This window comes from Pseudorasbora parva, chromosome 10 (genome assembly GCF_024679245.1).
Source record: "Pseudorasbora parva isolate DD20220531a chromosome 10, ASM2467924v1, whole genome shotgun sequence".
In the NCBI taxonomy this organism is placed as follows: domain Eukaryota; kingdom Metazoa; phylum Chordata; class Actinopteri; order Cypriniformes; family Gobionidae; genus Pseudorasbora; species Pseudorasbora parva.
In genome coordinates, this window is record NC_090181.1 from 22232761 (window position 1) to 22259798 (window position 27038).

The 27038-nt window shown below is 40.2% G+C and overlaps 1 protein-coding gene and 1 long non-coding RNA gene across 7 annotated transcripts in view; one reads left to right on the forward strand and one right to left on the reverse strand.

The window, feature by feature from the left end:
- The window catches only part of ehbp1 (EH domain binding protein 1), a 157568-nt gene that overhangs the window by 16055 nt on the left and 114475 nt on the right, over window positions 1-27038 (reverse strand). For 2 of the 6 annotated variants that reach the window (XM_067455541.1, XM_067455537.1), the window contains 6 exons: window positions 25432-25600; window positions 20695-20865; window positions 18242-18393; window positions 13492-13630; window positions 12735-12835; window positions 10488-10611 (listed from right to left, as the gene is read on the reverse strand). In XM_067455541.1, coding sequence (XP_067311642.1) covers window positions 10488-10611; window positions 12735-12835; window positions 13492-13630; window positions 18242-18393; window positions 20695-20865; window positions 25432-25600 — 856 coding nt within the window. Of the gene's footprint in view, window positions 1-10487; window positions 10615-12734; window positions 12836-13491; window positions 13631-18241; window positions 18394-20694; window positions 20866-25431; window positions 25601-27038 lie in introns of all 6 variants that reach the window. The other 4 variants (XM_067455538.1, XM_067455536.1, XM_067455539.1 and 1 more) reach the window with 2 other exon arrangements.
- Window positions 9284-10464, forward strand: LOC137091276 (uncharacterized). The gene is made up of 3 exons (XR_010908060.1): window positions 9284-9418; window positions 9530-9609; window positions 10206-10464. It is a non-coding gene; the product is annotated as an uncharacterized lncRNA (long non-coding RNA).

A 27038-nucleotide genomic window follows, 5' to 3' on the forward strand; every position in this document is an offset into this window, starting at 1 on the left:
AAAGTGGAAAACAGATGAAAATATGCTTGATGGAATTTTGTGTGTGTGTGTGTGTGTGTGTGTGTGTGTGTTTTTGTTTTTACATTAAAAAATTTGGCAGATGCTTTTATCCAAAGCAACTTTCTCTGCATTCAAGGTCTGCATCTTATTCCTGGAAATCGAAAACCAATGCTCCAGCCATTGTAACGCCATGCTCTAGTGTTTGAACTACAGCAACAATAATAGATTTGATTTTTTTTACTGTATAGTCTAATCAAATCCAAATTCGTTAATTGTAATCTCTTATGACACACACAATATATATATATATATATATATATATATATATATATATATATATATATATATATATATATATATATATATATATATATATATATATATAAAGCTTAATCAACCAAGTTAAACCTAAAACGGAAGCGTAAGCAAAGGATATAATATGACCTTCAGGGTGAGACACAGGAGCCAGAGGTCCTCTCCTTTCTTTCTTATTTTGATAAATACTATCATTTCACTCTATCATCCACTTTAAACCTGCTTTTGGGAGCACTGAACACAGGGGCAGAATCAAGGGTCTTTGGAAAAAGCTGAGTACTTCAGGTAATTAAAGCTGGGTGAGTGGCAGACGAGAGCGGTAAAAAAAAGATCACCTGGTGAAGCCTCCGAAAAGGTGTTTCATTAAAAGCCTTTTACCATACAAGCACGGCACAATGCGGGGACGCTGTATTTTACCACTTGTGCTCAACAGGCCCTCAGAGCAGCGACTCGGATGAGAGCAGAAACCTACCCCGGTTAATAATCTCATAACAAAAGCTAAAAGACATCATCCTATTAACTAGTGGTCTCCAGCGCTAATGCGAGGCACTGCCCTGTGCCTCTGTATAGAGAACGCAGCTATTAAAAAGGAGTGTGTGAACAGCCGGCAGGAGACTCCGTCAGACCCGGGCCCTCTTTCACCCTTTATCTGTCCCCTCTTGTTCAGGAGCTGAGCTGTTATTGATATCATGAAATTCTGCGTCAACACCGGTCAAAAACTGAAATTTTGGTTGTCTTGTTTTAATGGAAACTTGTGAAACGAGAACACTGAGGTTGTGTCATTTCTGTTTCGTGATATAGTTTGATTCTCCGCAATAACTCGGAGGAGGAATGCAAGTGACACCTCCCCCTTTCCCTCCAGCACCTCCAACTCCTTGTTGCACATTTTACCTTTTTTCTTTTCTTCTTTCCTCTGTCCTTTCTTTCTCGGGGGGAATATTAAATGAGTGAGCCGGCTGAAAGGCGCTGAGTCGCTGACACAAAAAGCGTTAAAAATTCTCATTTGGTTGTCTTTATTTTGCTAGCGCCATGTGGTCCTTGAAGATGTTGAAAACACGGGAAGCAGAGGAAAGATCAGAGCCGGCTCATTAGCATTGGGACAGAACTGGAGAGGCAGCGGTGTATAGTGGGCCCTACTCCAGAGCTCCAGTGAGAGCGGTTGGTGGTAAGCTCCCTGTTTCATTGTGCTTTTGTCTTTCCTCTGGGTCTACCTCACAGCAGGGAGCAACGCTAGCCCCAGGTTACACAAGGGAATTATGGGAAAAAATTATTTTGACCAAGGTGGAGAGGACTCAAACATTGTCAGACATAAGCTTTGTGGGCAAAGATGATGTTTTTTGCGAGATGACAGAGGTGTAAATGATTCTTCTTCAAAGACTCCATCATACTCGTACTGAATCCACTCTTGGCTGTTCAATCTACTCAAACAGTTTGAAAGGAAATACCCCACAGACCAATGTTCTCTGAAAATCATACTTCAGTACAAGCCTGCAATAGTTATGCAGAAAATGTTACACTCTAGTTATAATTTATAAGCATGCAATTAAACAAAAAATGTTTATTAGGAAAAATATTTTAGCCCAAGGGTTTAGTCATGATGGCAGTCCACATACTGGCTGACTAAATGGCTCACGTTTTGATGGAAAGAGAAAAACATCAGTTCTAACCCGTCTCACCCCTGCCTTCCCCAGTCGTAGTGAAATGGATAAAGGTCTAGTTGGATGGGTTTATCGGGTAAATCCTGCTGGTTGGCCTGCTATCTTGGATGATGACCCTGAAGAATGTCAACAGCTCATTTCCCCAAAGCTGGAAGGAGTCACCATGGAAGTCATAATCTGCTCCTCCGCAAAGCCCTTGATTCAAATACCAAATCTATCCATCTTTCCAAAATATATTAACAGGAATCGCCCACTCCTGCACACCCATTGCACTTATCAAGATTTGAGGAAACGCTTGGTACTAAATACTCCAGCTTTCAATATTATAGAATGGTCTTTTGTTGTCAATTGTTATGCCTTCATATTCAGGCAGCATTAATTGACTTGAGAAGGTCTGACTGCAAACCGTAATCACTAGGACATATTTAATGAAGAGTTCCTGACTATAGCTTTAAAAAGTTCACCATGGCACTAGCAACACCAAGGTCATGGGTTCAATTTTTAAGGGCTGGTCAAATGTATAAATAAGAATATGTAAGTTTTGGATCAAATTTGCACAAGTGTTCAGTTTTCACCTATAATTGCTTGCTTGCCATTGGTTAAAATAAATATATATATATATATATATATATATTTTTTTTTTTGTGCCTGAGATATTCACACACAAACCGTGCATTTTCTGTTCCTACCAACAGGACGACAGCGACAGCATGAGACACCAGAGTGATTTTTTGGCCATGTTGATGGGGGTCATCTGCTTGACACTAACTGGCCTCCAAAAAAAAACCCAGGACCAGATGTTACCGAAATGATCAACAACCAAAGCAACAATAGCTACAGGGGGAGGGAGAGAGCAGCATAAATTAATGGCTGATTTCTCTGGCTTTGATGGAATTAGCGGTACTTCTTTTCTCAATGTGCCATGTGAATGTCCTTGCGTTAAACGTTTTTTTTCCCCTATTCTCTTTCTCTCTCTCTCTCTTTCTCTTTCCCCTTTTCTCCCTTTTTGACAAGTAAGGCCACCCAGCAGAAAGCAACTGATGCAAAACCCCCAAGTAATCCCTGTGTTTATCTCTCCACTGTGGTAAGTCTGAACACAGACCCCATTATCTCACGGATTTGAGCAAACTTTCATTTATTTGTTGGCCTTGGGTATTCTTTCTTCAACTTCGATGCCTGAGTTTAGGATCCCCTGATTCCCCTATTCCAATGTAAATAGATTTGCATAGGGTCACAATGCATCTAGCCGAGGTACTGATTAGCTGACAGAGGGGAGGCCTGTTTGCAAGGGTGGGGGGACCCCAGTAGACATGTACATGTAAAAAGGTGCCTTCCAGGAGGGAGCACTGAGCACATACATATGTATCTGTGATTGTATGAAGCTTCTCAAAATCTCCACAGAGCCAAAAAGAAAAGGACTGCTTGGATTCCTGCCCCCATCTTTTGCTCTTGGACCAAAACCAATGGTGTTGAGTAAACTGCAGCTGAATTAACTGCTAGAATTGACACAAATTGACAACATCTTGTGTATTTTCTCAGTAAATGTATGATTTGTAGGCATAATACACAACGAAAACAAGATATTTAGATTAAATGCTGGAAATTATTTTGCTTAACACAAAAAAAGATATTTTGAAGAAAGTTTTTGTCAATATGATGAAAGTCATAAGGGGGCCAAAGCAACACTAAATATATTTTTTCAAAATATCTTCTTCTGTGTTCCACAGAGGAAAGAAAGTTTAGAACAACATTAGGCTGACACAATTATAACAGAATGTCCCTGGCTAGTTTTGTATTTATACGAAGCATTATATTACGTAGCATGAGCAATAATGTTAACAAGGACTTTATAGATGCTTTTGACACTTATACTGCAGTTACAGTAACAGATCAGTAACTAAGAGCTATATTTAAACTAGCATTAACAAAGGAGGCAGTCCTGGCACCACCTATTTGAAATGCAAGTGTTTTGGTAAGACATGCATTAAGGACAAGTTGTAGCCATTTAGGAGTATCTCTGTTATCTCATCTACTTAGGACCTGCTCTACCTCTCTGTTTACATACTAGAGGTGTGAAATTCTAGGGGGTTATCAGAGCTTGAGCAACACTCCATGTAAATTCACACCGAACCCTGAGAGATGCTGAAATGGCTACCTGTAGAGACGACAAATTAGCACAAGCAGCAAGGTCCCGTCAACACCTGCAGAATGTTTTTCCTACTAATATATTATTTGCTTTTATTTGCTTAATCCGTTTTTCAAGTAAACGTCTGAGCAAACGATCGTGGAGGGTAAAACACATCTGCTGGCCCCCTAGATGTTCAGTCTTTCAGACTACAGTCAAAAAAATTCTTTGTATCATTATTTAAGAAACGTTCCAGCTTGTGCTAAGTAATATTATGGTGCATAAGATATTTTAAAGAATGTCTCAAGAATGTCTCAGGTTTGGAATGACATGAGGCCTAATAAATGAATTAAAATTTTTGGGTGAACTAACCCTTTAAGGTCAAGCGGTACAACAAGATTGGTGAATGAATGTAACATGGCTTGGAGTAAAGGAAAATGGGTTATTTGAGTGCAGAGGTGCTACTCCCTCTGCGTTGTAGTCATTTCCCTCCTGCAGTGTGCCTTTGCATAATTTGCTCCTCCTCCCCCATTAGAGCGGTCGGCTCGTCTCCCCGGGCCATGTGTTAGAACAAATTTGAGCAGTGTCATATTGCACGTATTTCAACAAGGCCAATACGGTTCCCGCCCAATTTGCTTAATGAATTAAGCTGAGGAGAGTAATGGATGTGCTAACACTATTAGCCGCCCTCCACACATCTGCATTGTCAATTCTGGCGTTTTCTTCCCCCCTTCCCCTCTAACCCTCCCATTTTTCCTCTCTTTTTCTTTCCTCAGGTTTGCTTAAGGACAAATTGATAATGAGTCTCCTCCCTACAGTAACTATAAAAGTAGCTTCCCTCGCTTATCACTCCATCTCTGCTAAGCGGCTAACAGCAGAACAATAGCATTTAAATGGTCATTTCCATTAGCTCAAATGAGCTGTTTTGGGTGTCGTTAGCGTGTTTTAGCATGCTAAAGGTGGGCTGAGGAGAGAGGCTGTGAGCTGATAAGGTTCAGGTAGTACGCTAGAGGAATGTGTAGCCTAGAGAGCCCCATACAAAGGGAAATGAACAACAACTGAGCTAGCATAGCAGGGCTGTTAGCACGTGAATGCCCCTAATTACAGGCCAACCCCGCGTCATTACACTTAATTGTAAAGTGTGTCTTAATCAGTTTCCATATGAAAAGGTCTATTAATTAAGTGCATGACTGAAATTCAATTATGTTGTCAGGAGACAATTTGTAAACCAAATAATGATCAATTATGCAAACAGAGTCCCATGCACCTAAACTGTTTTGCTAAGCCTTTTTCACACCGAGAACTTCTCAGAAAAATGTAATTTAATAAAATGACTTCGTTTACTTCAATTATTATTTATTTAATTACTACATGTCAGACCTGCTAGTGTATAAATATGAGTTTTCTTCCCCTAAACATGCATCAAAGACATTTTCACTGAACAATAGTGCTCGCAAAAAAAAAAAAAACCGATAGTGATTGTGTTTGCAAAAAAGAGTGGGCTATTGCACACATGGGATGCAAGTTTAAATGTGGCCTGCATCACACAACCTCATTCCCGTCTACTCTCTAGCGTCCTCTACATAAGAGACAAAAACAACAATAAAAATTAAAAAGACAGATACACACACCAGTGCCACAAAAACACAACAAAAAAAACTAAACAAAAAAAAAAGCCCAGCAGATCATTGAGGTCTTGGCTGGCGTTGCGGAGAGTGGCTCTCTGTTTTTCAGCACGTATGGAGCCGCAGTGGCACAGCACTAGCTGCTTTTGGCTGGGTCTTACTGGAATGGCAGTCAAAGGGGGGGAAAGATGAAAAGGCCTCAAGATGCTTCAATAAAGGGGAGATTATAATAAGCGCCATCATTGTGCCTCTTTTGAAAATGTTAATCAGGCATATCACTGCCTGCCTGCAATGCCACATGTAGCAGCGTTTAACTTAACTTCACACCAACAATTTAGAGGACAGCAAGGCCACCGCAAAACACATTGGGGGGATGAAAGAAAGGGATAGAGGGAAAAGGAAAACAAACGGGCATGGAGAGGGAGCGCTATGACGGCGACTCATCGCAATTTCTGTGCCGATATAAAAATCTAAATTACATGTCTCAAAATGCAGGCCGTATCTCCTGCAACCAACAAACCCTTCCCCCCGACACCCCCCTCTCCGCAGACACTATCCACCCCGTGCGTTTTATCTTAAGATTCTCAGACAATGCCTGGAGGATCCCCTTCTCTAATCTTCCTTAAAATCCCCTTTCATCCAACTGTTAAAGAATGTTTGAAAGCCTGACACCAGACTAAAAAAAACCCTCTTCACATCTGGGAAAAGCTTTCGGAAGGAGGGGTTGCTGGTTGGGGGTTTGAATGTGAAGTCAATGCAACTTAACTAATTAAATTGTTTTTGCCTCTCGAACATTCAAACGGCCTGAGAGATTAAAAAGGGCTGATGTGAGGTGTTTTCCTTCTTGCTTACAGCGATCGTCACAATAAACTTGACAAATGCAAAGTGAAATTACACTCGTTTTGTTTAATAAAAGAGTAGAGTTAATGTTATACATCATGCATTAATTGAGGCTAAAGGTCTAACCTGTTGATATCAGGTAGCGAGAATACATGACTTCACAAAGGCGGTCTACGCTGCGCACGTAGCGGTCCGGTGAGAATTAAAACCAGTGGGAAGAACAAAGGCCGCAAAAGCCAGTCGCCGAAAATGGACCATTCTGATGTTAACCAGCTCTTGAAGTCGAGCACATAGTCCAGCACTAAACCTGAATAGGCAGTCACCTCCTGATCCAGCGCTGGCCTTTGGTCGTGCCGATAAAAGCCATCCTTATGAGCCGAATTCCTGCGTTTGTCTCCAGGCTTACTTTTTCACTACTCACGGCGCACGCTTAGCAGGAAGGCTAAATGAGGTCTTTGGTCTTTAAAATTAGAGTGGACAAGCTACCGAACTAGCATGCAAATCCCATGGAGGAGAAAGAATAGGACAGAGGGAGAAGAGGGAAAAAAAGAGAATTGAAAGAGAGACAACAGAAGAAAGAGAACAGCAGAGAGGGAGAGAAAAGAGTTTGCGATTACACCGATAGAACCCGGTGCGTGCCGATTGCGCGAGACATCACAAAACCCGTCTCGTCCCAGAACCGAGGCGAGTATTATGCTCTAAACACTTTTCCTTCTCTTACTGCGGAAAGATTATACTGGTTATCCTATTAATGCAGCTGAAATGCCATTCTAGTGTCTTTAAGCTCTTGCATAGGAGGTCAAGAGGACTATGCCACCGCTTACAAGCATGCTGTGGATGTAATCTTCCCAAAGTTACAATAATTAATGTTAAGCTTCTTTAGCAATACGTTTCTGAAAGAACTTGCCTGATAATATACTTAAAGCTGTGTTAGCTGTTAGCTGTTGTCTGAGCTTGGAGACCATTTCCCCATGCGACTCACGTAGCCAAGCTTAAATCTTTAGTCAAACTAAGGGGCTGGTTACAAGCATGTTGCCTTAGCCACACGAGCAATTCCATTTCAGTCTTGGCGGAGCTGAGATCTATAAACGCAGACACTCAAGCAATTATTTCTGCATGGCCAACACTGCCTTGGAATGTGGGCAGGGAGAATTAATGTGGGAAAGCTGGGGTGGGGGGGAGCGGGAAAAAGAGGGACTGACGTTTTGAGACTAAAATATAAAAAGGTGCACATCTGCAAAGAAACCTGGAAGAGGACGGTCACGTCCCGGAGAATAAAACAAACGTAACAGGCCTCTTCTGACATGTCTGTTTTTGCTGGCACAGACTGTGATGGCTTGTCTGTAAACTGCATTAAGCTGATGATATCCGTCTTGTATGAATTTCTGTGACCGCGTCGGAGAAAAGGAGAAAGGATTAGCATGCAATAAAACCTGTGTCAATCTTATCAGACTCAAGTGCAATTTTTAAACATATGTTAATCTCGTCTAAAACTCATTCTTTCCCTCTGCTTTTTTTAAAATCTCTTATCGAAAACTCTGTAGGTGTGTGGGTTTTAGAGCGCCTTTAAATGCCATTATTTTCATAATTGCGTTCATTGTTGCAGGTTATAAAGCAATTTGAAAATCATATGTGTGCATAAATGCATGCTGAGCAGATGTCAGGGAGATGCATTCAGAGGGTTGCTGAATATCAAAAGCCGAGAAGATAACATTTACACACATTTCAATGCTCTGCGCTGAAAAATTTCAATGTGATTCGGGACGGTATTGTGCTCGGACAGAATGGTGAGAGCGCGGCTAGCTCTCCTCTCTCGCTTTTGATTTTGCGAAACGTTTAAAATTGATATGTTTAGAAAATCGAGTGACTATAGTATTTAGACATAATTCTGGGGATGTGGCTAACTGAGGTAATGGCTGAGCTGCTGCTGAGATGGGCACAGAAGCCTGTGTATGTGTGTGAAGGACACTGCTCCCTCTGGTGTGGGAATAACAAGTTCATTAGGCAGGAGCCACCGCAGGCCTCAGCCTTCCCCCGAGCGCTCTGCGTTCCGTTTACGGCCTCCTAGCCCATCAGCGGCTGCATCATTAGGGCTCTGCCATAATTAAGAGCTGTTAGAAAGTGAATTCTCCAACTGCAGATTAGAAAATTAAACTATTTACTGATTACATATTAATAGAAGACAACAATGGCAGTCGCCATAAGCTTGGAAGGCAACCAAGGAATACATCTGTGTACTTAATTACCATAAACAATGGTTGCATGGAAATAGAGTTTTATACGCATTCCCTTCTGTAATACGCCTGATATCAGAAGACACTTGACAATTCGTGTTCAATTATCTCCATTCTTTAATGTGCTGTGAACTGCACACAGTAAATAAATTAACCAGCCCAATTACTGTGAATTCATCTGGGAAACAAACGCAAAAACCAGCAGACTAAGGCAGAGCGTATAATGAGGTGGGGAGGGGGTATCAGGGATCACGAGTAGTTCAGTACAGTTTTTATATGTATATAAATATAAGTTTTTATGCCTGCATATATATAAAATGCAGACATATTTCAAGTGATATAACAGGTGAATTATATGCAGAAAACTATCATCAATTCAGGGAAAACTAACTAAAGCCCCATGAAATTACAATGATATAATACTTAAAAGAATTAAGTGCAGCACAGCTTGGCAGCATTTTAAATGTAATGTGTGTATGTTGAGCATAACATATGACCTTGTTTGTTTTGTGTATATTTGGCTATAGAAGCTGTTACTTAAGATCATGTCGTCTGTGAACCTGACTGAGGCGTGATATTCACCCGTTTGCAGGGCTGAAATGCGTGCACTAGCTCACACAGGTAAGCACATTAAGTTGAGAATCGTACACTAGGTCTGGTGTGTAACAGTGCCTCTTATTTCTGTGTGTGTAAATCTTGCTGAAATGTCTGGTTTGGTTCTCCACCTGCTAGGGCATTCAAGCCATTTATCATTCAGAGCGAGAAAAAACCCTTCAAACGGACACAGCAGCTTTGACTTCAACAGGGTCCAGGTGAGTGGGAAGAGAGAGAGAGAGAGAGAGAGAGAGAGAGAGAGAGAGAGAGAGAGAGAGAGAGAGAGAGAGAGAATATCGAAGTATTGAAGGTTGAGCATACATAAAATTGTGATGGTCATGATATCATCCTCAATGTGATGGAGAAGCATAAAAATTAAATCGGCTACTTTACACTCCTTTTTTCACAACAGAAATTATTGTTTTGTGTCATTATCTAGATGGCAAGAGGCTGTTCTTAAATTTGTGCTATTGAGGTGCTGGAGCTATTTCCGTTCTTGCTCAGAATGGACCTTTTAACAAAGGCTCAGTAGCTCTTTTTCCCTGCTATACACACCTGAAAGATCGGCCCACATCCTTTCATATGTGTATATGTGAGGAGAAGAGAGAGCAAGAGAGAGAGAGAGAGAGGAGGAGAGCAAGTGCATGTATCTATTAATACGCGTCTTTCATTATTTCAACATTTCCTTTTCAGTCCAGCCCCCAAATAGTAACCCTCCCCATTTCTCTTCCTCCCCTCTTCACCCTTTACCCCTCTGCCATATCCCCCTCGCTCCCTCCTTCTCTCTCTCTCTCGCTCTCTCTCTCTTCTACAGCATATCATTGAAGGCCAGATATGGGGTTCTGTTGCGCATGGCTGCACGGTACTGTTCAATAGTGGCTGGCTGGCGGACGCTATCAGCACTAGTTATCAGCTCCCATGAAGGCTCTCTTATCACGGCGGCCCAGAGAGCCTCCCTGCATCCTCACCGCCCCTTTTCATATCCCCGCTGCCGCCCCAACATCCCGGCTTCAAAGATTCACACTTCCCAAACTCCATAAGAGTTTGTGAACGCTCAATTTGCCAAAACTGTTTACAGTGTAATTGGGCGGCGTACCTGTGTCCATGAGATAGCGCAGACGCTTCTCCACACGCGAGGCCCGTGTGTCGATCTGCCTCTGCTCGCTCTCCAGCGCCGCCAGTTCTCCCACCACGTACTGACTGGTGTCTTTGAACGCTTTCTGCTGGGCAAGAACAAACGAGAGGAAGGGGGAGGGATGAGAGGTTAGAAATGAAGCATCACATCCTGGCTTTATACAGCTTTTTAATACCAGGGGAACAGTGGTCAGAATGATGACTGGTGAATATCGCTTTAATTAATTAAGCAAGTGAATGTTCCTTTTTCTGCTTTCTTTAGAAATGACGTACTGCTGTCAGTTTTTACAAGTGGTAAAATTCCCAAAACATTCCCAAATTCAGTTAATTACAAAGATGAGGCAATAAATAATAATAATAAATAAAATATTTTAAAATGTCAATATATGAAATAATAATACATTTAAATTATATTTAAATAATAATGTTTTTAAAATCATATTAAAAGATTTGTTAAAAAAAAATACTGTACGTGATTATAAAATAAATTAAAAATACTCAGAGCTACTGTATCATATTTTTTTGTGACTAGGTTTAAAGATTTAATTTATTTATAGCTTAATAATGCACAATTACATACTGGCTTTAAATGCATGTATATAAAAAATATAAGTTAAATAAAAATACTCAGAGGTACTGTATCATAATTTTTTCTGACTATGATTGAAGATTTATTTATATTCATTTATTTATTGTCTTTTACAATTCCTGACCATTTATAAATTGCATTGGCAGTTACAGACTGTAGCCTTAAATGCTGATGTTTGACTTGATGTGTAAAGCCTCGGGGCAGGAGGGTGCGCTTACACACCAATATAAACACGCTAAATGACCTCAGAGCGAATCCAGTATTACAGCAGTCTGGAGACTGACACGCAGAGAGACAAAATTGAAATATACAGGAGAGGTGGGTCAGTGCCTAAGGGCCTATCAGCAGGGATCTAAGAGATCTACGCAGCACATGTGTGCGCTCAGATTCACTCATGTACACGCTTGGAAACATGCTCCTATTCTTTTACACACGTGGCCCTGGTGGCAGCACCCTCTGGCTCATGTGAAACACTGGAGTGAGGGATGAGACAGTGATTAGGGAGAAATAGAGTAATTAAACTGCACGCTTATTTCTAAGTGTGTGATAGTGACAAGCACCCCCACCCCACTTTATTCCATTCGTTTATCACCCACCTCTGTCCTCTCCTCCTTACAACCTTCCTACTATTCTAAGAAAGGAGGGGGAGGGGGGAAAAGAGTGCTAATTTAAATTCACATCCTAAAGATTGCTGCAAAAATATATATATTTTTTAGTGCTGATGCACCTTATTTCATAATAGGAAAGAGGGAAACGGGGAAGAAAGTTTTTTTTTCATCCAAGACAGCACTTTTTCTGCCTGAGTCCTCCTGCTGTCCATCAAACTCTACCTTCCTCTTCCTCGCTGCTCTATCAAATACTTCTCCCACAAATCAATTTTACACATGATCAGCCCCCTCCCCCTGCTCTCGCCTCTCTGCCATAATTAAGTGTTGAAATTTCCATATATATTATATTAATGCAAACATCATTCGCTGGGTAATTCAGCTTGAGCTGGGTAATGGGCAAGTTCAACACCCATTAACCCCTACACAGAGAGGGGCAAAGCTGGTCTCTACTGACCTTCCCTCTCTCTCTCTCTTTCTGTGTCTCTATCTCACTCTTCCCAGGGTAGGTTTCTCTATGCTCTGGCCCTATATATGGTGCTGCAATAATTAAAATAGTTTCTTTAGATCAGCCTGCAAAGGAGAATGAAAGATGTGACAAGAAATGATAATTGTATAATTCTACATATATTCACACTACATGTTTATTCCTTATAAATATAAATATATTTTGATGGGCATTGGAACCAAAAATGAAGACAAAAACAGAGGGGAAATTTAGGACAAATTGAAAGGGTTCCAAGAAAAAGAAAGAAAAGGTGGAGTGAAAGAGGTATATCTACTGCTTTGCCCATTTCCTTTATCCCCCCCCTAATCTTACAATTATCAGGAAAGAGCAGTTTAATTTGGCTGGTCTCTTTAGCTTTAAGGAAAAAAAGATTGACAGTGTTCAAAAACCTCTCTGGCCCCTCAGACAGATGTGAGTGACTGTGTGCGAGTGTGACGTGCAAATATGATCTGGTGTCACAGAAAACATCAGAATGAGCAGTGCTGAATTTAAATATGCATTAAGTACTTCATCTTCAGTTGGCCTTCGTCCTTCCAGCTCCATCAGAGCTCCTCTCTCCTCACCCACCCTCTTAAGATCTTCAGGCACGGATCTCTGCCTTTTAACCTCTAAAACAAGAGAGAGAGATATTAAAAGTGGTTGATTCTTACCTGAATATAAATTAATATTAAGACACTTTTTTTATTTATCAGATGAACCTAACCCAATCAAACAGATCTGACATCTCCATTAATGCAATCACTGTATAAAGTTGTTATTCAATTATTAGTATTCTTGTAGACATCTAAAAGACATGTCAGTACTATCATTAAATTAAAGGGATAGTTCACCCAAAAATGTGTCATTATTTACAAAATCTCACGTTGTTCCAAACCTGTATGAGTTTCATTCTTCAGTTGAACACAAAAGAAGATATTTTAAAGAATGCTGGTAACCAGACAGTTGACGGTAGCTATTGACTTCGGTGGTATGGAAGTCAGTGGCTACTGTCAACTGTTTGATTACCAGCATTCTTTTGTGTTCAACAGAAGAAAGAAATGTATACAGGTTAGGAACAACTTGAGGGTGTATAAATGAAGACAACATTTTCATTTTTGGATGAACCATCCCTTTAAGCCTAATCGGCAGACCTGAAACACAACTTATGCATTAAAAACATTAATTTATTGATTACTGAACTGTTCCACAATGTAAAATCCTCCATAATATTTGTTTATGCAGTCAAACTGAAGGAAGTGTCATCAGCTTCAGTAAAGGACCTCACCTGGCCTGGTCTCTACATATTGGCTGAATGATTTGAGCTGTGTTTTCCTGACAGCAGACTCCTTGTGGAAGACAACGGGACTGCGCAGACGTTCCGTAGCCCTGCGGAGACGCTCTGCATGCAGTTCATCTACATTATTCTATAAACGCATTAAAAAAAGAGAGGGAGGGATGTAGAGAGAGAGAGAAAAAAGGAGAGTAAAAGAGCAGTTAACTTAAAAGTAGAGCAGAGTCATTTGAATAAAAGTTGCTTCTGATGCCGGTCGACATTAAAGAAAAGAACAAATTAGACACACATGGCCAAGAAATGTTTAACGATGGAGCGCCGTGCCTGAAGAATGGTCGAGGAAAGGTTCTGCAGCATTTGGTACATCTCAGAGTCCCACATTAACTCACAAGCACAAAGGAAATAAGGCAATTAAGTCTACTTTCAACAAAACCTGAGCCAGAAAATGTATTCAGATTATGCAAATTAAAAGCACTATTGTCTTGGAAGCGAACATGTGTTAGCAGCTTCTCACTGCGGCTTCCAATCACCTCAATATTGAAATGTGTTATTATGTGCTGGGCCCAATAAGCCAAGCAGACTGGAAAGCGAAACGACGGCGTTCAGAATAACATTTGCAACGTCAATAATAATAGGAAACGTCTAATAAAGTTCGCAATTAGCGAACACGTTCCACTGCTTGAGACTAGGAGGGAGAAACATTGTTAGTGCAGACGCTAGATCACTGGTGTGTGTACAGAAACCACACAGCTAATAAAGACAAGCACTCACAAGCAGACACACATACCGCCTCTGGCCTGTTTATACTTAAATTATAACTTCTGAAAACAAAGCTACAATTAGCATCTCCCTAGAGAAGAACAAATTTAGCCTGATCTTTGAGATGCTTAGCATCTGTATGTGTGAATATTAATAGTTAAAGGTGTTTATACAACTGATCCCACGTGTTTAAAGGGACAGTATCAGCTGTCACAGCCCTAATCTGCAGCTTCTCTTCAGCCATCATGACAGTTTGTAACTTAACACAGTTCACCCAAAAATGTAAGTTATTCTACCCACCCTCAAGTTGTTAGAAACTTCTATGAATTTCTTTCTTCTGCTGAACACAAGATATTATATTTTTAAATTTGTCGGTATCTGCTTGATGTACCCTGTTGACATCCATGGTATTTTTCCCCATACTGCGGAAAATAATGCGGCCCATCAACTGTTAATTTATTCGGCAGAAGAAATATATTTTTGAGTAAACGATCCCTCAGGAATTCCTAGGCTTGTTGAAAAAATACTTTTGTGCTTGGATCCATAGATATGTCTTGAAAACAAATGCATGTGAATGTTCACATTTTAATCACTTCTAATATGATATGTTTTATTTATTAACTTATAAAAATATGCTGTAAAATATATTGCTTATTGTTAGTTTGTTAGTTAATGCATTAACAAATGTTAACAACAAATTAAATGTAAATTATTATTATAAAGTTTTAGGGACGTTAAGATAAGATTTGGACAAATATCATGAATTACCATAAATATCATAAAAGTCACACCATATGACATTTTACAGCCTAAACTAACAACCCCTAGCTTCCTCCACAAAATTGATAAGAATGCAGAAATTAAAAATATGCTCATGTTTATAATTGTATTTATATAATTTTGAATACATAATAGATATGATAGAGAAAAAGCTAAAACTCATTCATAAAACTTCATACAATGGCAATCTGATGGTGAAAAAAAGTCACCCTAAGTCTGTCCTTATAAGTGGAAAGAGTACCGCAGTCATCACACAAAACCAAAGGCGTGAGCGTGTTACGTGTTAAAACGACACATTCAACAGCCTGGATCTCTAGAGACAGCTCAACAAAGCCCTTTAACCCTGTCTGATTCCTCTCATGTTAAAGTCCAAAGAAAACAAACAGGATTCAAACCCAAAGCCCCGCTAGAATCCTCGTTTCCCGGAGGACCCAAGGCCTTCAACCCTCGCTAACAACCCCTTCCTTGAAACACCTGCCCCCACGGCCCCTCGGTACCTCTGGCTGGGGCAGATATCAGGGCTATCCCCACATCGCGATCGGCGCTTTTTAATCTGTTATCGTCCCGATCATTATTGTGGTGGTGGGTATTATTTTGGCAGAGGTGTGTGTGTGTGTTTCTGGGATGCGTGACTAATGTTGCGGTCTGCTGCTCATTGCAGGCGGTTATCGTGTGCCACCATGGCAGCAGGCTCACAGTGCATAGAGACAATTGCTAATGAGACACAACCAGGAGCACTGGGGGGACTGCAGTGTGTGTGCTAGGGGGGGTACCGCTCTGTCCCGCACCGTTCTACTGTGGCCATGAGGAGTTGTGGGATGGGAAAATCCTCCAGGGATGGGAGCGGTTGATTCAGATTTTTTAAGAGTAAAAATACGGTACTACAACAGCACGCCTTGAGAAAGAGAGAGGAACACATTTGATACTCAAACTTCTTCATGCATACAAGGTTGCAATGGAGAATAGGTTGAAGGTCAAAAGAGACAAGAGAGAGTGTGAGCTGCTCTTTCTTTAAAACCTCACTAAACACTGAGGCTCAGAGCATCAGTGCTCATAACCCTGCTGATCCTCCCCTGGGCTTTGGCCTGTTGTGTAGGCCTGCAATTCTGCAGCAGGTGCTGGATTGTCCATAAAGAAAGAGAGTACAAGACCCTCACCACTCAAAGACATTTCATAACGAAGGCATTCCATAAAATATTGGGTAAAAAGCAAGTGACGTGACAGCCAAGTATGGTGACCCATACTTTGAATTTGTCTTGTGCATTTAACCCATCCAAGTTAGTGCACACACATTAGGAGCAGTGAGTAGTGAACGCACACTACAAACCGTGGAAACACACACCTGGAGCAGTGGGCAGACATTTTTTGTGGCGCCCAGGGAGCGATTTGGGGTTAGTTGCTTTGCTCAATGGCACTCCAGCCGTGGATATTAAGGTGTTCATTCACCCCAAGTACATTTTTCTGCTACTGAGAATTGAACGGGCAACCTTTGGGTTACAAATAATACTCTCTATCCTTTAGGCCACGACTCCATCATCTTACATTAACTAATATTGCAACTCAGAAAATTACTGTTACTCAGAAACATTTACCAATTCGTGACAATATTTTTCATGTGTGCATGTATAAAGGTTTCCATTCAAAAGTTTGGGGTATTTGAAAGAAACAAATACTTTTATTCAAACAAGACATTTATAATATTACTATATATATATATATATATATATATATATATATATATATATATATATATATATATTTTTTTTTTTTTTTTTTTAAACAAATACTGGAGCACAACTGTTTTCAACATTGATAATAAGAAATGTTTCTTGAGCACCAAATCAGAATATTAGAATGATTTCTGAAGGATCATGTGACGCTGAAGGCTGGAGAAATGATGGTGGAAATTCAGCTGTGCCATCAAAGAAATAAATTATATTTTAAAATATATAAAAAACTTTTTTAAATAATAATAAGTCACAATATTTTTGTAGTATTTAGTAATATTATATATAATAGCATTTTTGATCAAACAAATGCAGCCTTGGTGAGCATAAGCTACTTTTCACAAACAAAAAAATCTTGTAGACCCTAAACTTTTGAATGCTATTAGAAAAAAAATGCAGAAAAGTAGTTAGTGCTAATGCATAAGCATTTTTATTCATAAAAATAAATTGTGTATAAATAATGCTATTATTGTTTAATTATTACCAATAATACAACTGGTTAAAAATTGTCCGATTGTTTAAATATCTGTGACCCAAATTATTTGCAGTATGAGTGACAATTTGCATCATCCTCGTCATGCCTGTCAATCTGGCTCTGGAATCTAACCTATTTGTGACTAGTCCTTGGGAAACCGTCACCAATTATTTCACACCTGCCGCAGTGCACTGAATGAGGCCTGCCGACTCAAACGAACACATCACTGCAGTCATTGTGCATCAAAGACCCTGCTAACATCTGCTCACAGGAAATCCCCTCTGTCAGCAGAGAGAAAGAGAGAGAGGCAGAAAGGGGCGAACAGGTGGGGGAAGGTAGTCGCCAGGATCTCTGAACATGCCCTGCAGTCACCACCTGGGGGCTCTGAATACAACAGCGAGATAGGAGGTCATCACACACACGTATAAACACCAAGCAGTGAGCAGTACATAGGTATGCATGTTCTTACACACAGAACGCTGGGATTTAATAAACAAGGCAAATCAATCTACTGCATGTCAACGTAGCAAGCCACACGCTGCTGTCGATACATCCCCGAGCTCTCTTCTCTCTCAGAAAAGGTCAGGTGTAATATGAGGTAATGGCTGTAAAATGTCATTCATGTGTTCTGGCTTAATATATAAACACATGAAGTTCCAAGAGACAATCAAAGAAAATCAACCTGTTTTGGCCTTGCACCCTACACACAGAGAATGAGAACCAAGCAAATAATTTCATACTGTTAAACTACCATAAGGTAAATACACAATAAATACATATATTTTATGGTACTTACTGTGCAAAAGAGACATCACAATGCTAATGTGTCGTGAGTGTCTTTCAGTCACAACACATGTTCTTAGATGAAACGGTGCCACTCAAAGTTTATTACTTATGGTTAGGAGTTTGTTTACAGTGAAACCTAAGTATGAGCAATAATATTACAAATGTTGCTTAGCAAATACAATTTAAGATGGGTAGAGCAGGTGGCTGTGAATGTTACCTGCAGGCCGCCTGATTCAGGACTGAGGGGTGAAGTACTGGATGCCGTCAGTGATGAAGAAGAGGATGAGGAGGAAGGAGAGCTGCCGCCCTGTGGCCGAAACTCTGTGAGCTTCTTGAGCTTCAGGTCCACATGCCTGCTGTTCATAACACCTAAAGAGAGAGAGAGGAAGTGTTATATGCAGTAGGCCACTCGTCTCCAACACACAGATAAGCAGAGGACATGACAATGTTTGCCCTTAAGCAAACTGGCCCTCTCAACCTCATATACACTCACATATACACAGACTTAGCTGGAGAGATAGTGAGATGCTGAGACACACCTGGAATGTCTCCCTAGAATCATAAATAACACCCATACACACGTTGTGAATAATGTGTTTTTTTTTTGGATGAGTTTTATATTATATTACATTTGGTTGTTTGGTTGGTTGTTCCCAATATACCCTTGAATTTTAGCTTGATGAGCAAAATCCATTTCAGTTGGTTGGATTTTTACAGAAATATATAAATGTACACAATTCAGAAGTTTGGGATCAGTAAGATTTTTGAAAGAAGTCTGTTATGCTCAGCATTTATATGTTTAAAAATACAGTAATTATTACAGATTGACTGTCAATTTTCATTAATATGATGAGTCCCTACTTGTGTCCCTACTACAATATGATGTGTTCTACTAACCCCAAACTTTTGAAAGGCAGTGTAGAGGAATTATATATAACTGTGTTATTTGTAAATATTGTTTATATTATGTATATTATTTCATAATAATATTAATAACAATACATCATTACTTCACATAATATGTTAATAAACAATTTATAATGCAAAATGATTAACACATTTAAACATTATTATTAGCAGTAGAGGCCATACATTACTGTTATTTTTCAGTTTCTCTCTTGGAAAAAAGAAGAAGAGAAAAACTCTACCTTGCTTTGTTGAGATCACAAAACAAGACAAAACAATAATGCATGACTTTTGTGAGCCTCTGTATATGCCACAATGAACTTTGTACTGTACTGTTTATGAATTAATCCTCTCGGGATTTAATCAGTGCTGTGTATTTCCACACCAGATTTCGCACAGCTTCAGCTGCATGCTGAAAAATAAAAAAAATAAAAAAATAAAATCAATGGATACTCGGATAGACTCCAGCTGAAGCGCTATCCATTCATTTAGCTCTAATTCAATGGACACCTAGGATAAACTCCATTTGAAACACTGTCCATTTATTTAGCTCAAATTCAAGACATTTCTGGCTTTCCTCCATCTATTTTTGAGTCTGACCTTTGCCAAAGTATTTATTTTGACTTTTTTTTTGCTACACATGTGCATGGCTTAGAGGGAACAGTGCCTGATCCTGTGATTTACTGAAAGAAACACAACCCACAATACCTCCTCTTTTTCTTTAAATGAACAATGACTTCTAATTTTCTTTCTTCCCATGCAGACTTACTTTTCACAGGGTGCTTTATTTTATGTCCATCTTTATATTTTTCAAGTCCGTTTTTCTCTAATAACCTTTCACTAGCAGGTTTAGCCTTGCCCTCTCTCTCTCTCTCTCTCTCTCTCTCTCTCATCTGGGCTGGAGATGAAAGTGAGGTGAGGAAGCTTTTCATGTGGGTCCTGTTCTCCTCGTCTCCCAGCATCCCTCTCTCTCCCCAAAAAACACCACAGGAGTCATCTGTGTGTGTGTGTGTGTGTGTGTGTGTTGACCAACAGAAGAGCTCAAACACCAGAGTCACATCCCTAACTAAGTGTGTGCCATGATAATGACATTCAATCATTTCTGTCATGACAACTCTCTGAGTGTTTGGCAAGGATAGAAAATAAAACTAAATATAACTTCTTAAGAAGATTTAATTGTGTTTGTCTTGGGAATATGTTCAAATAGTTTTCAATTAAACTAAGAGCACAAAAACAATAAAAGCACACAAATACCAACTGTTATAAACACATGCAGACACAAACAACCCATCTGTGTCTGAAACAGATGAGCCTATTTTTTCTTAATGTTATTTTGAGTTGAAAGATAAACTAATTCTAAAAGATGCTTAAAATATGAAGTAATGCCACTGGAAACAGAAGAAATATTAAATTATAGGGCTGCACAATTTATGGGGGGTTGAGAATTTAATTACATAGACCCAGTTTGCCTTGCTTGTTTCTAGGGCTGCACAATTTGGATTCAGGATTTTGTTATTTTGAGACTATAATGATAATAATACTATGATTTCAGTTTGATTTTAATTAATCATGCAGCCATACAGAATGAAATGTCATTATTGTACAATAAAAAGTCAAAGGTTAAAAAAAAAAACACTAAAATTAAAAATAATCAGAAGTAGGTGCACACAGATTAATTGCTACACACAAGCACAGGTATGTAGCGTTACCATGCACATGCGTTAAAACACACGCACAAGCAGAGGTCATGCAGTGTTGGGTTACCCAGAGAGGCCAGGTCACTGGCAGAGTTAGTAAAATCATCCTCCATTAGACATGAAGACAGCTCCTCCTCAGGGTTAGTATGCGTGACATCATCAGCATGAGATGCCGCCACCTCAGTATCACTCCTGCCCTCCTCATCCACACCCTCCACATTCACCCCATCTACCACGTCTGAGAGCAAACAAACAAACCGGGATGGCCAAAAAAAGAGAAAAGGAAAGAGGCAGAGAAGGTTAGTGAAGCGTTGAGCGTTAGTTCAATTTTCCAGCGGGAAAAGAAACTTTGCATGTTAGTAAAGAGTCAGAAAAGAATTAGCTTAGACACATTTAGACATACAAACAGTAATTCCTTAACAAAAAGTTTGCTGTTGTCACATTGGGGTGTGTTTGTTTGAGCTGACAGAAATCAGGCAGATGGCTGAGGGTGTCTGGCAGAGAGCTGAGCTTTATGTGTGTGTGTTGCATGGCAGATTTGGCCTTGACGGCAAAATCTCCTCCAGAGTTCCTCTTCCGCATCCACAGATCTGAATCCCACAGAGCCCTTGACAATACACACTCAATCCAAACACATCGATCTCATTCAGTTATATGGTAACTAGAGCAAAGCTGCACATTCGCACAGGGCAGTTCAAACTTAAATAAGAGACAAAACAAAAAGGAAAAATGGTGCTGCACAATTAGGGGAAAAAGCTCCAATTGATAATTTTCTAATACAAATTGTGGTTGTCGTTTAAAAAGGGATTAAAAAAAGTTCCAGGCTTCCAATGCTTGTTTGTATGGCTGCAAAATTTGGCCAAAATGTTTGTGATTATATACCATTAATTTAATTATTACTATTATTACTAAATATTACTATTATATTATTAGTACTAAATACAAGTATTAAAATTCAAAGTATTACTATTGTGAGGTTTCAATGGGAAAAAAGTATAAACAATTATGTAATTATTTAATTGCACAGAACTAAAATTACATCGCTAATTTCTTCATTTCTTCATTTTCAAAATATAAAGCTTTTATTTTGGTGGACAACCGCAGAGACTTTAAGGTTTTAAAAGCACTTTAAAAGCTGGTTTTAAAAGCACTTTTCATTACATGTTTGGGAAGTTTGTCATATGTTTGGCAACCCAAACTCAGCAAATGCAGAGATGGAGTTCAAGTGGAGCAGAATTGAATGTAAAGCATTCTGAGACACTGAAAACACTGGATCATGAGCTGCTTGCACATAAAAAAAACTGATTGCTGTGCTTCACTTTAAACCACCCAGCACATAAATTAGTTGAATTAAATCGTAGCCTTTTTAATTGGATTATCGCACAAAGCCATATCACGATTTTGGTTTTATTTTGATTAATCGTGCAGGAAAATGGCACAAGACATCTCTAGAAAAACGCTCGGACAATCACAGAAAATGGACGTATTGAAAATGGTCGTATTCCTTTTTTCCTTTCTCTCACGCTTTTTAAATTTACTTTCCATGATATGGCGACACACACACATAGGGCAGTGCTAAGCTAATTAACAAAATACATGCTGCTGGAGTTGGTGAAAGTTTTGATGGTGAATGTTTTGCTCTACTCAGCTTGAGCTCTCTCAGAATTAGAGCCAAGTATTTGTAAGTGTAAGTGTGTGTGTGTGTGTGTGTGTGTGGGTGTTGGTGGGATTATGCGTTCTGCACGATAGGCCTTGTGCATCAAGCCTATAGCAGTTCCCTCCAACCTAATTTTTAATGAGTTCTACAATTAGCAGAGTTCAACAGCCCGAAAGGCCAAATAAACCATTTTTTTCAACTGTCTTTCCTCCTCTCCCTCTCTCTGACCCGGTTTTTCCTCTGCTCTGTCCATATGTGGGTTTGTCCATCTCTGCAGGCCGCGAGATGTGTTCTGTGGCGTTTCCAAGCTGTGGTAAACGCGTGATTGCGGAGGAGGGAACACTATTAGGCGGACAGGGAGAGGATGAAGAGAAAATGGAGGGCGTCAAAGAGAGAGAGATGAAAGAGATAAAAGGAGAGGAATATTGTGTCTCCCCTTGAGCTGTGAAATGGTACACACGGACACGAGCCGGCACAGAATTAGACACAGCGGCTAACCTGCTATGTTAACACCTCGCGTATTAAACAAAACCTTGACGCGCCGCTAACACCCCTCTCACTCGACGTGCGTCTGCTTTTAATTATACGCAGCAGCTAGCCACAACGCTAACACCCCTCGGCGTAAACACGTTTAATAACACACCGCAGCTACCCGCTATGCTAATGCCCCACTGTTTCCACACAGTCCTCCCAATGGTTAGTGCTACAATAACGTGCCGTCTCATTGTCCTGTAATGTGAAATAAAAAGAGAAATGGTGGCTGATGATAACGTGGGACACAGCAGGAAAGCCGAGCTGAAGGAGATGGGGTCTATAGGAGTCCTCCTCGGACAATGAGACATTGATTACCCAGCATGGGTGTGTGTTATAATGACGGTGATGATGATTTGGTCCGTGTGGACTGGTGTGTATGTGTGCGTGTTGGGGCATAGGGCACCGTTGACTGTCGCCAGAGTTCTCCTGATGTATTTCCAAGGATTATGTGTGAAGCGACTGCCTGAACAAATGGAAGTGAAGCCCTCTGTGAACACCTCAAATTAGAGTTCAGACTATGTGGGTGTGCTGGTGTGTTTCTTAATGTGATGCTCCTTTGGGCCTTGAAAGCAGATGTGTTGGTTGTCATTATAGAGTGAGCAACTAAATGGTTTTTAAGGGCTGAAAGCCACTAATGGACACACACATATATGACCTGCTCCTAATGGACAGACACACACACGTAGATGCTTCATGAGCAAATTAAAAATCTCACAAGCCAAACACCAGCATTCGGCCTTAATGTTCTTTTAGGAACTTTTTTTTACTAACATTTCAGGGAGCCTGTGGGAGCCAGGAATAACAAATGCTGACAGAAAATGTGTCTCATCAGAATAAACATTACCATGGGGATTGAATTCCAACCTGCATTAGCATGCATTAGCTATTACTCTCCAGTTAACAATCTAATACTATATTAAAGGGTTGCTTTAACAAAAAACATAAATATATATATATATATATATATATATATATATATATATATATATATATATATATATATATATTATACACACACACACTACCATACCCTTGAAGGTGTGCTGTGGTATCTGGCACCAAGACATTAGCAGCAGATCTTTTAACTCCTGTAAGTCGTGAGGTTGGACCTCCATGGATCCGACTTGTTTGCTCACATCACACAGATGCTCGATTGGATTGAGATCTGGGAAATTTGGAGGTCAAGTCAAAAACTCTAACTTGTTGTTGTGCTCCGCAAACCATTCCCAAACCATTTTTGCATTGTGGCAGGCGCATTATGCTGTTGAAAGTCCACAGCCACCCAGGAATACCATTTCCATGAAAGGGTGTAGATGGTCTGCAAACAATGCTTAGGTAGGTGGTACATGTCAAAGTAACATCCACATGGATGACAGGACCCAAGGTTTCCCAGCAGAACATTGCCCAAAGCATCACACTGCCTCCGCTGGCTTGCCTTCTTCCTATAGTGCATCCTGGTGCCATTTGTTCTCCAGGTAACGAAGCACACGCACCTAGCCATCCGCGTGATGTAAAAGAAAGCATGATTTATCAGACAAGGCCACCTTCTTCCATTGTTCCGTGATCCTGATGCTCTTGTGCCTACGCTTTTGGCGGTGGACAGGGGTCAGCACGGGCATCCTGACTGGTCTGCTAGTTATACATAGCCATGCGCAACAAGTTAATATGCACTGTGCATTCTGACACTTTAAGCTACAGTAGCATGTCTGTTTGATCGGACCCCACGTGCATCAATGAGCCTTGGCCGCCCATGACCCTGTCGCCTGTTCACCACTGTTCCTTCCTTGGACCACTTGGACCACTTTTGATAGATACTTACCACTGCAGACCGGAAACACCCCACAAGAGTTGCAGTTTTTGAGATGCTCTCACCCAGTAGTCTAACCAACACAATTTCGCCTTTGTCAAACTTGCTCAAATCCTTACGCTTGCCCATGTTTCCTGCTTCTAACACATCAACAACTTTGAGGACAAATGTTGACTTGCTGCCTAATACAGCTCTGAAAAAGTAAGAGACCACTTAACATTGAGAAATCCATGTTAAGTGGTCTCTTCATTTTCTTCATATACATCCAGAGCTGTATATCCCACCCACTAACAGGTGCTGTGGTGAAGAGATAATCATGTTATTCACTTTACCTGTCACAATGTTATGCCTGATCGTTGTATATAATGAAAGCTGTTATTTTGGACCCCATTTGCTTTCATATTGCATCTCAAAATGTACATCGCACACTCGCAAATATTGGGCAAAACAATATCAATACTATGCAGTAAATGAGTTATATCAATATTTAACATCCCTTTTGCTTTGTCCGATGTTTTTTCCACCGTCAATGAAGCAATGCATTATGGGTTAACCTTATTATGAAGGATGTAAAGCAGCTTTTAGAGTTTGGTCAAAGCAACATATGTACATTTGGGAGCTTGTCTAGGTATGCAGGTCACTAGGTTTTGGAACAGAGCTTATGTGTATGGTATTTCAGAGTGAATGCATGCAGATTTGCGTGTGCGTTCGCATACTCATGAGAAAGTGTGCCTGCATGCCTGCGTGTGTTTATGCATTGTGAGTGTATGTGCGTGTTCGGCCTATAAAAGCCCCCCTGCACTCACCTCCAGCTGTCTTTGACCTTCCTTTTAAGTTGTTCCCAGCTGCACTACAGGCAATAGAGGTGGAGTCAGTATAGAGAGGCAGTTCAGCCATCTTTACTCCAGATCGAGCCTCCGCTATCAGCTGCCTGGCTCTCTCTCGCAGCTGCCTGCGCCGTTCTTCATCACGCTCCTGACACACACACACACAGACATAGGCAGAGGGACAGGGGGGGTTATTGAACGGGTGCCATCTCAAGTAATTGACAGAAATGCCATTTTCACTCCTCTCTCTCCCATCAGATCAGACTGATAACAGCTTTCTTTACTATCCAGGATGGAGGGTCTCTGGCACAGAGAGAGAGCGAGTGAGAGAGATTCACTGCATGGTTTATTTGTCATTGATTCTGTATAAGTCCAGACATAATAAACCACAGATATTTGCTGGAGTGTCATTTCCTCCCCTGACTACATGTTTATGAGTGTTTTGTGTATATCAATAAGGAATGTATGCATCAACTACTTCACAACATCAATCTGTGAATAGACAGAAGAGAAAGAGAAACAAGGGGACCATAATTGGGAAATGGCATTGGATTCAAACTTTCACTATGTGCATTAGGAACCACTACCTGTTAGGGGCCTGATATGTAACATTTTTTTAAATAAAAATACTGCTTATTAATAACAGAACACATGAAGTGTTCTTGTAAAAAAGTGTTCTTCACTTGAAAAAAGTGAAGTTATGAATGATAAATGTTAGATATTTCTGTAAATTACTAACATTATATAGAAGGAGGTTCTCCGCTGTTTTGCTTCACAAATGTTTGTCAATTGCAGGTTCCCTCTTACATCATATTACAGGGTTCCCCTGGACTACTAGAGCTAGGGTGACTAACTGGTTATTGCTCTGTTTCAGGACGTAAAAGTGAGACGTGTGAGAGAGATAATTTACTACTGTACTGAAGTGGTGGATTCTGGAATCAGGTTCCAGGTATACAATATAATTTACCCTGAGGTCAACTAATGATGTTCGTGTGGTTTTCACATTCAAAAACCTCATAACTAATAAGTAATAGGCTATTTTCTACACTGGTTTTGAGGCTTTCTCCAAAACGCTGGGTTTTGATGGGCGTGCAGCACTGGAGACTTGGAAGTAAACGCCCATGGCTAGGATTGGATAAGATTTGCATATTTAATGAGCTTCAGCTCCGCTGTCAGTTCACATGAGAGAGGAGAGATTGAGGGAGAAGCGGCAACCGGAATGATTTTCTCGATCACAGGGCTCGTAAACGTCTTTATCGAACAAACACAATGATTTATTTATTTTTCATCCACCCGCGATTGATTGGCCTATTATTTTTATATCACACATAACCTGCAAGATCGGATGATATAAACGCGAACCGCGTGCACACACACGTGCGTGCCACCCTTCAAATGTCAAGTCCAGACAGACAACAGCACAGATTAAAAAAAAGAAATATTATGAGATTCATCGGCCTGCCGTGCTTTGTGAGCCCTGGCCCATACGTGTCTGAGTCCAGCGTGCTAAAGGTATGCTCTGTTAGACACGTACACATATGCAAAACGATCTATAACAATGCAATTCTATTACATATAAAAACACG